We start from the raw sequence: 16,508 nt of genomic DNA, 5'->3' as shown, positions 1-16,508 counted from the left end.
TACTCTTATCTGCCCAATGTTGTAAATAATCCCTCACTAATTTCTCTACTAGACCAGTTTGTGTTTCATCAGTCACTCTATTCCCATTTTTATCCAACAATGTCATTCTTCCACAATCATTTCTCCTCATACTGGCCACATAGCTAAAAATTCCTTAGGATTTTCTTTGGATCTCTTCTCATATTCCAGTTTTGCCGTCTGCTCTCCACTCCTCTCCTTGTATCTCTTCCATAACTTCTTTTTAACCTTCAGTTCCTGTTTGATATTGTTTGTCATCCACTTTACACCAAATTGTGTCCTCTTCTTCACTAGTGATATACAGCTTGCTATTGCTACTAATAAATATTCCTTCACAATTTCCAAAGCACTAATGATATCTTGCCCTTCCAATTCCTCCCTTCATGGAACTGTCCCAAGTTGATATCTAAGACTATTATAATCCCCTGCCTTATAAATTCACATACATTTCCAAGTCAAATACATCTTCACATACCAATTCACATACATCTTCCAAGTCAAAACCACATTGTCACTCTCTCCAACTGAGGGCAGAGATGCCATCTCAGTTACATTCAGCTGTTCTGATGCTATGACCAAATCCAAAACTCTTGAACCTTGTGCATGTTGCCTAAGGCATTTGTCTCTCAAGAATTCTAGAAATTCTATTCCCTTATTACTACATGCAGTTTTCTCTTCCAAATGTATTCTGCTGTAGTTAAAATCTCCCATAACAATCATTCTTTTTGAACTTGCCAAGCTGAATTGCATAAACATCTCTGCTCCTCACCCTCTATGCTCCCTGTTTACAGCAACTCCCGCTAAATATACTGTCTTGCCCACCTCTACCTCTAACCATATGCATTCAAAACCATTAGTGCCATTGTGCTCCAAATTCTCCACTCTCAGAGGGCATAAGTCATCACTTATCATAAGCACTACTACACCACCACCACGTTTTCCCTTCCTATCCTTCCAGGATAGGAAGGGAAAACGTGGTAGTGGTGTAGTAGTGCTTATGATAAGTAGTGCTTATGATAACCTTGTCGAAAAATGCTGCAACTTACTACTTCTATTCCTGTTAGAGACATTACAAGACATCTAAGTTTGCTACTTTATTCCTTCATGAAAAATAGCTTCCTTCAACACACTTTACTTAGCACAGCCTTTTGCCTTATATCCTGTTGAGTGCTACGACATGACCACTTTGTGTGTGATTCGAAACTTTGAATGTGTACCCTCTTTCTATTCGAAATCATCAGTTAGGAAAATTATCACAAGCTGATTCATGTGAATTTGTTGTGGTAATCTTCAGAAATGGTGTTCATCCTTAGGTTTTGGACAACAGTGTATAACAGATCCTCCATGTAATCAGCAGACTCACCACAAATAGTCTGATTTTAGTACTGCAAAGTATACTGTGAAACTCCTTAAATTAATTCAATGTTGATTCAACCAATTCAGGCAATGAATTTCTTGTAAAAAGAACAATGATTCTTCTTCCAACTATGGGAATGGTACTTGTCCTTTCCCCTCAGTCTGCCGTTGGTAAATGCTCATAGAGTTCATCTTGCAAATATCTTTCAACAAGTTATATATATGAGGGTGGTCTGAAAAGTTCTCGGCCTCGACCATAGATAGCAACACTATCGGCAATTTTTTTTTTCTAAGTTGATACATCTGTCATAAGCATCCATGTGAAATTGCAAGTCATTCCATCAAGTAGTTTGTTTTATACAGCTGTCTGAAGCAAATGTGTTGTCTGTATCCCTTGAAACGGATAAAATTGAGTATCATGCAGTTATAAAATTCTTTGTAAAAGAAGGTTTAATGCCAAAAGAAATTCATTCGATGTTCATAAAAGTTTATGAGCACTCTTCTCCTTCATTTTTGACAATTAAGAAATGGGCTGCTGAGTTTAAACATAGCCGTACCAGCCTTGAAGATGACTCACATGAAGGACGTCCAAAAAGTGTAACAACACCAGAAATCATTGATCAAGTGCACAATATGGTATTGGATGACCGGCGAGTCAAAGTGCGTGAAATTGCTGAGACTATAGACATTTCAAAAGAATGTGTAGGATATATTTTGCATGAAGAAATGCAAATGAAAAAGCTTTGTGCAAGATGGGTAACCTGTTTGCTCAAACCAGATCAAAAAGGCACTCACATGAAAATCTCTGAACAGTGCTTGGAGCATTTTAACAAGAATAAAACTCATTTTGTGCATTGATTTATTACTATGGATGAGACTTGGATTCACCAGTACACACCAGAATCCAAACAGCAGTCAAAACAGTGAACAGAAGCCAGTTGTTTAGTGCCAAAGAAGACAAAGTCGGTTCTTCCATCAGAAGGAAAGGTCATGGCATCTTTGTTTTGGGATGCTAAAGGCATTTTGTTTATTAATTATCTTGAAAAGGGTAAAACAATAACCGGGGTATATTATTCCGATCTTTTAACCAGACTAAATGAAAAAATTCATGAGAAAAGACCTGGTTTGCAGAAGAAAAAAAATCATCTTTCATCAGGACAATGCACCTGCCCACAAAGGTGTTTTGGCAATGGGAAAATTAAGGGATCTGCATTATGAATTATCGAACATCCACCCTATTCCCCAGATTTGGCTCCCTCTGACTTCTTTCTCTTTCCAAAACTAAAACTCTTCCTCACTGGTCAGCATTTTTCTTCGAATCAAGAGGTGATTGCAGCTGTAGAGGGGTATTTTGCAGATCTTACTGAGAAACACTACAGGGACGGGATAATGGCGCTGGAGCATCGCTGGAATAAATGTATCAGTCTTAAGGGAGATTATGTTGAAAAATAAAAAATAATTTTGAAATTATAAATTCGTTTTTTCATTGTTAGGCCAAGAACTTTTCAGACCACCCTCGTATCTAAATTTCATTTCTCTTCTTCCCTGTCTTTTATCTATCAATCAAAGCCTGTAAAATACATGTTTCCAATCTAGCCAAGAATCAACAGTTTTTGATATGATTTACTTGCCTTTTTGTACACTTTAAAGTTTTAAACTTTCACTCAGAAACCTGAGTTTCTGAGTGAAAAGTTTGTTCATGACTATGAAACCCAACCTAATCTGTACAATCTACATGTGGTGATTCAGTTGTGTAAGGCACTGATCCGATCACTGAAATCCACTGGGTTGTCTTAACCACCATTGCAATATGTTCCTTGAAATTTATTACTTGTCAATAATCACTCCATTTCACTTGTGTCCTATATTCATTCTTGCATAGTTCAACCAGCACTATACAGCCACATCAGATTGGTATTCCCATTCATCTGTACACTTTTCTGGCCTATTCAAATCCTAAAGAACCATTCCATCAGCACAAGTTATAAAAAATCTCCTACAGTTTTGCATCAACTGCAAACAACTGATTATCATCTCCAGTTCTTTACATCATCAATGATATAGTGATTAAATAGGAATTGTTTCAGTAGTGATCTGCAGGAATCCGTATTTGTAATCTTCTGCTCTGTTTAATTTTAGTAAATGTATTCCCCACATTAACTGCCCTTGTTACTTTATTATAAAATGACTGATTTATGAAATAAACTTGTTCCTTAACAAATCCATCCTCACCTGCAGAAATATCTCACACTCATTTGTGCACTTCTGAATATAAGTTCTTACTAATTTTTGCAAAACCTTAACAACCACAGAAGGATTGCAAACTGATGTAAAGTTTGATGTTTACATTTAGGGATGTGTCCACAAAAGTGGACACATCCCTAACAGTACACAAGAAAGTCTTTAGGGAATACAAGGCATGTTTCTAAAATTGTATTTATTTTTTATTTTATATTTGTTTGTGGTATTGTTGCAGATAAGTATAGGTCTATTCTATAATTAAATTTTCCATAATTAAAAATTCTAAAGGAAGTTTTAAATGAAATGTCTCTTGGCATATATATATTGACTGACCTCCATTAAGACTGCATCTGATTTGACAGCACAATTACATTTCAAACCATGTGGTTTGTTCTTTTTACATTAAAAGTTTTTAAAAAAAATTAGTTCAGACCATGCGGTTGGAACTCTGTACTAAATTTTGGAATTGTCCAATCTTAAATTATAACAGTCCTCAGCTATTGTTTCACTGCCTGTGCATTCATCTATACATGTTTAGTCATGTTTGTGTCACAAGTTGTGATGGATGCACAAATTATAAACAAGCAGATATTTCTCTTACTTTTTTAGCAGTTGTGCTGTTGGTGATTAACAAATTTTGAAGTGTAGTATTATAACAATTAATTTTAAAATATTTAATTAATAATGATCTCTATCTTTTGTATTCTTAAACCCTCTAATATGGATCACTGGTTAAAAACAGGATGTTTGAATTGCACAGCAGAATATAGTGAAGGAAATGAAAATGTTTGTGGTAAATGTGAGAAAGAACATGTTGATGCATCAGGGTCAAATATTTGTAATGAAAGCAATGAGTGTGAGAATAATTTATAATAATGCAAATGTTAAAAAAATTATAATTATAAATTTTTTTCCTTTATAATTATTTATGTTTGCATAAAAAATTATTATAATTTCTCCCAGTTTACCTGAGAGGCAGTACCCAGTGTTACTAAAATTTTAAAAGGGTACATGGGAACTGAAAGTTTGGGAAATACTGATCTAATCTACTTTTTTTATTTTATTTTATTTGTATGGGGGTTCCCCCCATTACTCCACCATCCCTGGACTGGTTGAGCCCTCCTAATGAGGAATTAAGTATGTATTTTATGACTGCAGATCGGTGTGTGTGTTCATGGACCTGTTTGCCTGTTCTGAGGAATGATAAACCTGAGTTTCTGAGTGAAAAAACCCTTTACCTCTGTATGAGACCAACTAATTCACCTTTAGCCAAAAGAGACCAGATAAAGGTTCCTCACATCATAGACGGGAATCAAGCCCAGGTCTTTCTGACCAAAGGGCTTCATCTATACCGAATGAACTACAGAGGCTCATCTAATCTACTACCACTGGCTTAATATTATGAATATCTATTGCATTTATTTAAATTCCTCAACCAACTGTTTTGGTAAAGAAATAAAATTTTTTGTCAGAATGAAATATCCTAATAAAGTGATAACTAAACATCTACTATGTCATTTGTGATCATCCAATCATTTTAATCAGCAAGGTTTTTTTTTTTTACCCCTAAGTTCACCATCATTTGTCCTCCTACTGTCATAAAATAAAAGAATTCCATAGTATTTATTATTATTTCTTGGACATCTCCACGGAGTCAAAGTCTCATTGGAGACTCACTCTAACCATTGTTCACACAATTTTCATACCTCTCTTTGAAATCATTCACCAATGAAATGCATAACCACTCTCACAACCCATTTGACCCATTCATCATCCTCCAAGCAAAAAATCTAGTGCCAATGCTAATACTTTTCTAGCCACAATCATACAATTTCCATGGGTGACTCCTTGTTCTCTCCCATCCCATGTACTAAAAAAAAAAAAAAAAGTCTTCAGTGTCAATCCTATAAAATCCCTTTAATAACTTAAAATTTTCTATCACATCCTCTCTTATTTGCCTATGATCATTCCACAGACCTGTCACAATCTTGGTCACTTGCCTCTGGATTCTTTTATCATCAGTATAGTAGCACAGCTAGTGATCATCCCACTCTGTGAAGCAGTCTAGATGTGGCCCTATTAAAGCCTCAGGAATGGGATAATAACCTACTTATTCCTGTTTTAAGTGTTCTTCAACAATTACTGTTTTGGCTACCTTTGTAGCCAAAACAGTATTGTTTTGGCTATTAAACTTCAACTCCCAGTTTACAATAACCCCCAAATCCCTAGCCTCATCAAATTTCCTGCTTCCTGCAGTTCAGTTCACCAATATAGTAACACAGCTTATAACTGCAACACCCCAAAGTGCATGACTTTACACTTGGCCATGTTAAATGGCAGCCATTTACTTATGCCATAATCCCAGTCTATTTAAGTCATCCTGTAGGAATGTCCATCAGCTACCCTTTTATCCCAATTACCAACTTTGTGTACATTCCCATTTGTTCCAATTTATGCAACAGAGTCCCATGGATATGGCTACTCAACACTGGACATTTCCTTTATTCAACTCAATTTACTTTTGCCCATATTGCCAGTCTATCTAAATTATCATGTAGGATCTCTACATGATCTTCATTGACTACTGCTCTTCCTAGTTTTCTCTTCAGCAAACAGCTAAATATTTCCCCTTAAATCATTTCCCATATCACTGATGCACAAATTAAACAGCAGAGAACTGATTACCAAGCCTTGTGGTATTCCACTAGTCACCTGCCTTCTCCAGGACTCAACTCCACCATACACCATTCTTTCATGGCTGTCCATCTGCTACCCTCTTATCCAAATCACTAGCTTTATATCTATTCCCATTTGCTCCAATTTATGCAACAGAGTCCCATGTTGAATTTTACTGAATGCTATTGCAAAGCCAATCAGTGTCACTGAATAGCCATTTCCTTCATCAAATTCAACTGTCACTTTCTTCTTGGGCCCCTGCTGTTTAAATTGTTTATAAACAATATATCATGTGTACTGACTGGGGATCTTCAGTTGTTTGCTGATGATGCAAAGTTGAGAAGAATTATAAGTATCACTGCTGATGTTAATTCCCTTCAGGAAGATTTGAATAGATTTTTTACATGGACAAAAGAGTGGGGTTGTAGTTTTAATATCAATAAGTGCAAGGTGTTGCATTTTGGAGTGCAGAAATATAAGACTGTGTACTATATCAATGATGCTACACTGCAAGAAGTGGATGAGATTAGAGATTTGGGAGTGATGGCTGACAGTAGACTGAACATTAGAGGGCATATTGCTAGTGTTGCAAAGGCTGCACATCATAGTGCTGCTATGATAAGAAGTACTCTAACATGTAGGGATAAGGAAGTGGCTGTATAAAGAATTGGTCAGACCACACTTGGACTATTGTGCTCAAATCTGGTTTTCAATGTGATGTGGAGACATTGAAAAGGGTTCAGAGGCAAGTGACTAATACAATGGCAGTAGTTTGGAATGCTGGCTATGGAGAGAGGTTGAAGAGATGTGGATTACAAAGTTTGGTGGATATGAGGAAAAGAAGTGATATGATAGAAGCAGTTAAGTTAGTGAGAGGATTTTATCAGATTAATCCAGAGGAGATTATAAAAAGAGTATAAAGTGAGAGAGACAGAATCAGAGGTCATCCCTGGACGTTATGTAAAAGTATGAAGAGGAGTGTGAGGAGTACATTTTTTACATGGAGAATGATCAGTGAATGGAATGCATTATTAGAATGTGTTGTTAATGCAAGGAGTGTTAAGGATTTTAAGATTCTATATGATAAATATGTTGTCAGTTGAATGAACCTCCCACAATGAGTCTGCTGACTCCATGCAGGGTGTAATAATAGTAATAATAATTATTATTTTATCATTATTATTTGACACCTCCAGGGAGTCCAAAGACTCATCGAGGGTAATTAATTATTATTATAAAAGCAAGCAAATGACTAAGTCAAGACCTACACTTCACAAAACCATGTTGGCCCCTATAAAGTATGATATTCCTGTCCACCCAGTCCTAAATTCTGTCTTTTACCAACTTCTCCAATACCTTAACCTCACTCCTGAGATAGTAATTGGCCTATATAACTTATAACTTCAGTCTGAAACCTCCTTTATGTAATGGAACTATTTTGCTCTCTTTCCTGGGAAGTAAAACTCAAGTTAAAAGCTTGGTTAGAGAAGCCAATTCCCTTGCACATTCTCATAATACATGAGTGATATGTCATCTAATTCAATGGTCATGTTTGCATTAAGGTTCTGTGAGTTTGTTAAGTGCCTCCAATTAAATCTTCCTTCATTCTCCAATCAATCAATGTCACATCTGGCACTGGAATATCTCTACCTGGGTAGTATGCAACTATTTCTTTTGCTATTGTTACCTCCTTACCAGCTTGTTAAAATCATTTTTCCTTTTACTTTCTACACAGTAAAAAGAACTCTTTGAGATTAATTTTGACCTCATTAGATAGCTTCTCTGATAATTAGCTTTGGCCTTCTTTACCACCACACAGGTCACCATTCTTGCCTGTGATTTGTACTTCTCATGGGCTTGCAGATCATCCTTTCTTTATATACCCTAAATAACTTTTCTTTTCTTGCTCCTGTTTAATAATGCTATTCATCCATTTAACACCCACATGATTTATCCTTCTGACTCTGGGTATACTGCTTTCTTTCAACATACCCCCCCCCCCACAACCATCTCACATTCCATATTATCACCTTCCCTCAAAATTCTTATACCATATTACTGCTCTAAGATGGCTCCTCAGTTGGTCATAATCATATGTTTTTTAATTCCACATATATCCCTCCTTAAGAGAAAATTCTGCATGTTTGTTGTTTTTCCAGATCAAGACCAAAAAGATTGCTTTTCCAAGCAGAGAGAGAGAGAGAGAGAGAGAGAGAGAGAGTGGCTACATTGGTTACTGCTAAGTGCTCTGACCAGATCCAGCACTCTCAAACCTAAAGTCATCCGTTACATGTTGTCTCAGGTAATTATTTCTTAGCAGCTGGCTGCATAAATTTCATTTCCTTCCCTCCCAGTGACCATTCCATCTTCCAGCCTAGTGCCGTCATAGTTAAAATCCCTCACCACAATTGCTAAACTTGCATTCATTGTGATAATTTGCCTGGAATAATTTGTGTTAATTTGTTTAGGTTGCCTGGACCCACATTCATCTGCATTCCTGCTAAACATTTTAGTTTCCCTTTACTCTGCACTTTCAAACTCTTGCTGAACAATACTTTCTCAAGGCACTTAACTCAGAAATTAATAAAAGACAGGACAATAGCAATCCATCCAGATGCCAACTATCCACCTTATATAAGTTCTTTAATCCATCAAACTCATTTTTCACACATTCACAAACTCAACACCATTCCTCCTGCACAACCTGTATTACTGACTCATTTACAATCACAGTTCTTCATCTCAGCTCACCTCTATCATACCATGGCTGCATTACTGACTCATTTACAATCATAGTTCTTTGTCTCACCTCATCTCTATCATACATGTATTTTCTAATCATGGTGTTAATCTCTTCTCATATTGAAATTTCTGCTTTCTTACTACACTGGTCAGTTTTCTAACCCAAGGCGTATTTCTCATCCAACTGTTCTCCATCTCTCTTTATACTTCATTTCTCTATAATTGTATTTATATGCATGTATATATATATTTTCCTTCAATTAGCTTATTTGGGATAATTCTTAATAAGAACACACACACACACACACACACACACACACACACACACACATTTTAAAATAATCCAACCTGTTCTAATCTACTGTCTGTGCAATTAAAAAAGAATACTGTACATAACTGGTAAAATGTGGTTCAAGAATTCTAAAACTATAAAATTAATTCAAAAATCTGTATGAGAATAATGTTATATCAAGGGTCTCTTTATCAAACGTAATTTGTTCTGAAAATCATGAATTAACAGACTGACAAATTCTTTTTCAATAATTAATATTTCTAATTTGAAAATCTTTGCAGTTGAAAGTAATATCTCATACTTTTTGAACTTATTTCTATTTGTGTTACAAATCTCAAGGAGGAGAAAATAATATATCCATGAATGATATAGTTTACCTCCTGATTTCTCAGCAAACTTCCTTCCTTCTTTCTTCAAAGTAATGGCGATGTTTCTATTGTCTAGCAAAGACAGGAAATTAACAGATGTTATTATTTCCTTTCAGGAAATAATTCTCTGTTTGGTCTTACAACACAAAATATAACATGAAATATACAACTGGAATATTCCCATATAAGAAAATGAAATTTCCTTATATGGGAACCGCAGTTTGCATTAAAACGTTACGAGAAACCACAGTTTGCATTACAACCTCATGTACAATGTTCAAAACTAGTTATTCTTTTTTAATGATTAATATGAATCATTGGAAAGTTAGCATAATACAAAAAATACTAATTTTCCTTACTTCTGATATGAATATGAAATTTCTGGATGACTATTTTCAAATAATATCCACATTTACAGCTTTCTAAGTAGCAATATAGCTTTCACTAATAGAAATTAAATATAAGGTTCAAAAAAAATTTTTTTTTTTCCAACCGGGAAAAAATAAAATAAAAAGTAACAACTGTGGGATAGGAACAGAAATTTTTAGGAGATCTAAATAATTTTTAGGCATATATTTAAAAGATGTAGTTTTTTCACTGTAGTGGAAAGTAAATATGCTTGACATGAAAGTATATTCTTGTTTTCAACCTTATTTCACTGAAGTGCAAGCAAACAAAAGTCTGCACATAAAATATCTTCACAACTAGGCTTCAGGTATAATAAAGGCAGATACTTTTAAGTTGCTCTATGACGTTACAGTATACTTCCTTCTCAAGTATCTATAATGTATGGCATTATGAAAAGAATAGCTGCTCACACTTGTTTTGACCTTTACTGTGGTTTCACCAAGCAGGAGCTAGAGCCATTGTGATATTGAGAGCTAATTCAATTTCAGAATTAGTTATTCAGTGGATTCTGATTAATTGAGCCACATCATGAACACCATAATTTGGTCCAATTAAGTGGCTGTCCCAATTAAATGAAGGTGCATGTCAAGAGTTTAAAAGGTATATACATAAGAAAAATATAACTTAAGAGTTTTTTTTGTTTATTACACAGCAAAATTACTGACTTATAGATAAACTTAAACAATTGGCTTTAATTGAAGTAAATTATTTTCATTTATATATGTATTAAACATGCATGCAGTTCCTAGGAGTTAATGGCACTGTAGGAACTGATTGAGCATAGCCTGTAGGTTTTTTTTTTATTATTATTATTATTTTTTATTGACTGCAGTTAAATAAAATCAGTGCAGGTATCTAGTTTAGATACCTGCAGCACTGTCTTCTAGCATGAAACGGAGTCATAATCTAGTAATAAATTTCTAGGGTGCTGGGTAGTCATCCCGCATTCAATTTGGAAGTATCATTCTCATCACTTTTTTGCTCTTCTAATGTCCTCTGATGTTTGGCTGCAATTACCTACACAATTTCCTCCTGAAAATCTTAATTTTCATTATAATATTAAAGATTATCATCAATGTCCTGTACACCCCTTGAGGGTACATGGCAGGAATTTGATGATGATGATGATGATGATGATCAATGGATGCAAACTCTTCATAGTTTCTGATGTGGTTCACATCTAATGGGAAGGAAGTCATTTTCACTAGCTATAAGATATAGTTGAGATATTTAGTGAGCAATTTCTAAAGGTATTTCATTCTTGTGAATGTGGCATCATGTAGAACTTGAAAGCAGTGAGAAAAGAGGAGGAGGAACTGTTAGTAAGTGAACAGGAGGTATATGAGGAATTGAATAGACTTGATGTTAATAAGGCTGTGGGACTTGATACTCTTTCACCACGTGTCTTGAGGGAATGTGCCAGAGAGTTAACAACAGCTTTTGCATATCTTTTCAACATGAGTCTCTCACTGGATCAAGTTCCAAGGAAGTGGAAAGAGGGTAAAATTGTTCCAATTCATAAGGGAAGTGATAAGAGTAAGGCTTTGAATTATAGACCAGTCTGTGTGTCTGGAGTTGTGGTCAAGGTATTAGAGAAATTAGTTAGGACTAAGATTCAGAATTAGGTTGACAACAGAAAAATACTCTTTGGTGGCCAGCATGGATTTACTAAAGGAAGATCGTGCTTTAGCAATCTGCTTGCTTTTTATAATAAAGTGACAAATGCGTTGGATAAGGGTGTTGCACATACAGTGGTATATTTAGATTTTGCAAAGGCATTTAATAAACTGCCACATGACAAGCTGGTAATTAAATTGGAATGGATGGGGCTGAACAATAGATTGGTTCGCTGAATTGGAGATTGGCTGTCTGATAGGTATCAGCGAGTTGTCGAGGAAGGAGCGATATCCCAGAAAAGGAAGATTACTAGTGGTTTACCTCAAGGGGTCTGTTTTTGGGTCCATTGCTGTTTAATTTGTATGTAAATGATATTTGGAGAGGTCTGAATGGTGATATGCAGTTGTTTGCAGATGATGCAAAGTTGGGGAGAGCTATCAGGAGTAGTGTGGATGCTGTAGCTTTGCAAGAGGACTTGAATACATTAGCTGAATGGGTGAATGAGTGGGGATGTCAATTCAATGTTTCAAAGTGTATGGTTTTGAAATTTGGGAAGCAGAGATAGGATGTAAAGTACACAATAGGTGGAAATATCTTGGAGGAGGTAGAGGAGATGAGTGATCTGGAGTAATTGTAGACAAGGACCTAAAATTTCGGGGACATGTTACTAAAATTGTGAAGACAACACAGAGGATAATGGGAATGATGCGGAGGACATTGACTTATAGAAGTAAGGAAGTTATGGTTCCTTTGTATAAGGCTTTGATCAGGCCACATATGGATTACTGTGCACAGATCTGGTCACCTGGTTTTCAAAAAGATGAAAATGCATTGGAAAAAGTTCAGAGGCGATTGACTAAGGTGGTTTCTGGTCTCTGGAATGTAGAGTATGAAAACAGATTGACAAAATGCAATTTGCAGAAATTGGTGGATAGAAGGAGGAAGGGAGATATGATTGAGACATATAAGCTGTTAAGAGGTTATTACCAGATTAATGTGGGGGAGGTTTAACACAGAATGGGTGAGGATAGCAGGAGAACAAGAGGTCATCCCTGGAAGCTGTATAAGGAGGGTGTGAGCAAGGGAGTGAGGAGCAGGTTTATTGCATGGAGAGTGGTGAGTGATTGGAATGCACTGCCTGAGAGTGTGGTGAGTGCAGAGACAGTGAATATATTTAAGGCGCTGTATGATAAAGTGTGCATAACAATGGACCTCCCACGATGAGCCTTTGACTCCATGGAGGTTTTTATTATAATAGTAATAATGAATACTTTCAATTGCAGATGATGTGAAGCTGGGAAGAGCTATTAGTAATAGTGCAGATGTGGCAGCCCTGCAAGAGGATTTGAATAAACTAGACAGATGGGCAAATGAATGGGGGTATCAGTTTAATGCAGCAAAATGTAAAGTCTTGAAGTTTGGGATACGTTGATGGGAGGCTGCATACTACTCAATTGGAGGAGCTGTACTGGAGGAAGTAGGGGAGACAAGAGATCTGGGGATGATGATCGATAGAAAACTGAAATTCAGGGAGCATATTGCAAAGGTGGTGAAAGTAACCCAGAGGATTGCTGCAATAAAAGAGTTATCATTCTGTTGTATAAGACCATGATCAGACCACACTTAGACTATTCTTCTCAAATTTGGTCCCCAGGATTTGAAGGGGATAAATTAACTGTGGAAAGGGTACAGAGGAAAATAACAAAGATGGTTTCAGGACTGTACAATGTTAGTTATGAGGATCAGCTGAGGGAATGTGCAATGCAGAGTTTGGTGGATAGAAGAAGGAGAGGTGATATGATTGAGACTTTTAAACTGTTGAGAGGCAGTTACAGGGTTGACACTGAAGAGTTCTTTCACTTGGTGGAACAGCGGGAAAGAGCGATGACAAGGGCCCATTCCTGGAAGTTACGAAAGGAAGCTGTGAGCAAGAGGGTGAGGAGTGGTTTCTTTGTGTGGAGGGTTGTTGAACAGTGGAATGCATTGCCTGATAGAGTGGTTCAACTATGGAATGCACTGCCTGATACAGTGGAGAGAGCAAGAAAGATCAATGAGTTCAAGGAGTGGTATGATAGACTTTGTGTTTCCTAGGAAGGACCTTCCACAATGAGTCTCTTGACTCCATGGAGGCCTAAATAATAATAACTGTTATTATTATGTGATACCTCCAGGAAGTCCAAAGACTCATCAAGGGAGTGCATCTACTCTTCAACTCTCTATCTCCACCACTCAATCCACCAACTACAACGAACTGCAACTACACCAATGCCATCTACTGCCCACCAGAACCACTAGTATTTTCGCAGACAATCACAAAGATCCATGCCCATGGCAGGATTCAAACCCACAGCCTTTTGGCTGGAGAGCGGATATACTAACCACTCGGCCAATCAGGCTAGCAATCAGCCATATTTGGCATATCTATGCCTGAATACTAAAAACCACAATGAGCACAAAACAGTTTTGTTGCTTATTCCTCACAATTACCCCTTAGCAACTGTCAAGAACCAGTAAAATTTTCTCCATTTCCGTTGTAATTCCATGTCCCAACTCATTTTCAATTTTCAAAACATTCAGATGTTATCCATCCATTTTTGTTTGCATTGTACCAAACTAGTAAACTCTCCATTCTAAGCTGTTTAAAGTATCTAGGCTGGCTCTTTTTCCAATAACTAACAGCTTTCATTCACCAGTTCCTAACATATTTGGACACCATAATAGTGTTACACAATTCATTACTTTTACTGATCAAAACAGTGTAGCACTAGTGTTTATAATACAAGGAACCATCCAATGTGGCACGATTAAATAGCTTTGTTTTGTTAGGATTGCAGATGTCATCAGCACCAAATTTTTGAAGCAAGATTATGCAATTTTTCTAACACTTCATGTTGTAGAGGTTACTGATAGGCCCAATTAAACACCACTGTGTTCCAAATAAGCAAACCAAATTCTTGTTATACTCTTATTTTGTTTTTGTTCTTTCAGACTTGTCCCAAATAACCCAAATCTATTGTATTTGGGTTATTTGGGACATATATAAGCAACAAAATGGCATACCACATTATTACAATACATCAGAGATAGTTGTTGTATGTTTCTTGATAGAAAGGAATGTAAATTATACTCTAGCTCCCACTGATGAGACATCAATAAAAGTTGAAACTGGTCTGAGTAGTGATCCTTCATATAATGCTGTGCCTTATGGGATACACCATAATGTTCAGCTAGTATTCTATAACACTATGTAATGGTATACTTATATGAAAATATTTCTCAGATATTTCAGACATTCTGAAGATATATCACCTGCAGACTTTTTTTTTCTTATGGCTGGATAAAATAAACATGAAAACAAGAAGGTAATTTCTTGTCGAGCATAATTTATTTAAAAGATATAAATACATTTAAGAAATTGAATCGATTTTGGCTATCATTCCTAAACACATAATGGATATTTGAATTGTCCACAATGACTAACACAAAGTAGCACTACAAAATCAATTTGATTCCATATTAGAAAAATTATGAAGAGAAAATTGTGGTTTCTTACTCTTCTTGATTAAATGGTCAAATGGAATAGGAACAGGGTACTGTGAGCATTGAGTGCACAGAAACAGCCATTTCCAGCTCAAAAAACAGATTCCTTATGTGACTATATTGCAGTTATGCTTTAGAGTTATTTCTGGGTGAATCTGATATGATTTGAAAACATAGTTGCATCATTTTTGTAATTTAAATTCAGTTACACCAGTTTGATATGAGAGACAGCTTAAGAACACAAGATAGCTTGAATAGTTTTTAATCTTCATCCTTATCTCTTCAGTGACTTGGTCCTTGACTGCTACCACCAAGTGGTGGTAGTGGTCAAGGACCTGTAGTCATAAAAATGTTTTCATATACAGGTAAAAATGTAGTTTGTCCTTATCTTTTGGACATAGTGTACATTCAAAAATGGAATCGAATATTGGTGACTTGAATAAGAGGATGGATGATGGATAGATGTAAAGAGTATATGGGGAATTAAATCCAGGAGAAGGTGGGTGATTGATGGTGTATTGCAAGGTTCAGTACTTGGTCTGTTGTTGTTTTGTACATCAGTGATATAGAAAATGATTTTTTTTGTTTGCTGATGATGCAAAGATAGGAAAAGTGAAAGTCAATGAAGATGATTTGGAGATCTGTGTGATTTCTTAAACTGACTGGCACAATGAGCAAAGGATAACTGGTATCAATTTAATATAAACAAGTATAAGGTAAAAGACTTCGGGATGAAGAGATCATAAACTATGTATTACTACATCAATGCAACTGAAACTGCAGGGAATGGATGAAGCCAGGGATTTGAGGGTGGTTATTGGCAGGGAGTTGAAATTTAGAGACTATGCTGCAAAGGTGGCCAAAATAGCATATCAGATTATATGGTTGACGAAGAAAACACTGACAAGTAGGAATAAGGAGATTATTATTCTCCTTAATAAGACTTTAAATAAGGCCACATCTGAACTACTGCACACAGATCTGGTTGCTTGGATTCCATGAGAATGAAGAGGGTGGAGTGGATCCAGAGGCAAGTGACTAAGATTGTGATTCTATGGAATGAGGATGGACAGAAGATCTGTGGATTACAAATGCTATTTGATGGGCAGAAAAGAAAGAGTTATGATCATGTAAGTTATTAAAGGAATTTGACAGGATTGACCTTTTTTCAATACAATGATTGGCAATCACTAGGAGGATGGTGAAGGAGTCACTCTTAGAAACTGCGTAAAAACAGTGTGATTAGCAAG

The 16,508-nt window shown here is 36.1% G+C and overlaps 1 protein-coding gene across 5 annotated transcripts in view; it reads right to left on the bottom strand.

The window, feature by feature from the left end:
* LOC150106649 (uncharacterized) overlaps positions 1-16,508 on the bottom strand; it is a 366,314-nt gene that overhangs the window by 332,363 nt on the left and 17,443 nt on the right. For 3 of the 5 annotated variants that reach the window (XM_090393240.1, XM_090393245.1, XM_090393244.1), the window contains exon 3: positions 9,703-9,765. The exons of the other annotated variants lie outside the window; for them this stretch is intronic. In XM_090393240.1, the coding sequence (XP_090249366.1) occupies positions 9,703-9,765 (63 nt within the window). The remainder of the gene's footprint in view (positions 1-9,702; positions 9,766-16,508) is intronic. 5 annotated transcript variants of the gene reach the window in all.

Source organism: Typopeltis vanoorti, chromosome 5, assembly GCF_054136105.1.
Source record: "Typopeltis vanoorti isolate ZY-2024b chromosome 5, IOZ_Tvanoo_1.0, whole genome shotgun sequence".
Lineage (NCBI taxonomy): Eukaryota > Metazoa > Arthropoda > Arachnida > Uropygi > Thelyphonidae > Typopeltis > Typopeltis vanoorti.
This window is presented reverse-complemented; position numbering and strand designations above follow the sequence as displayed.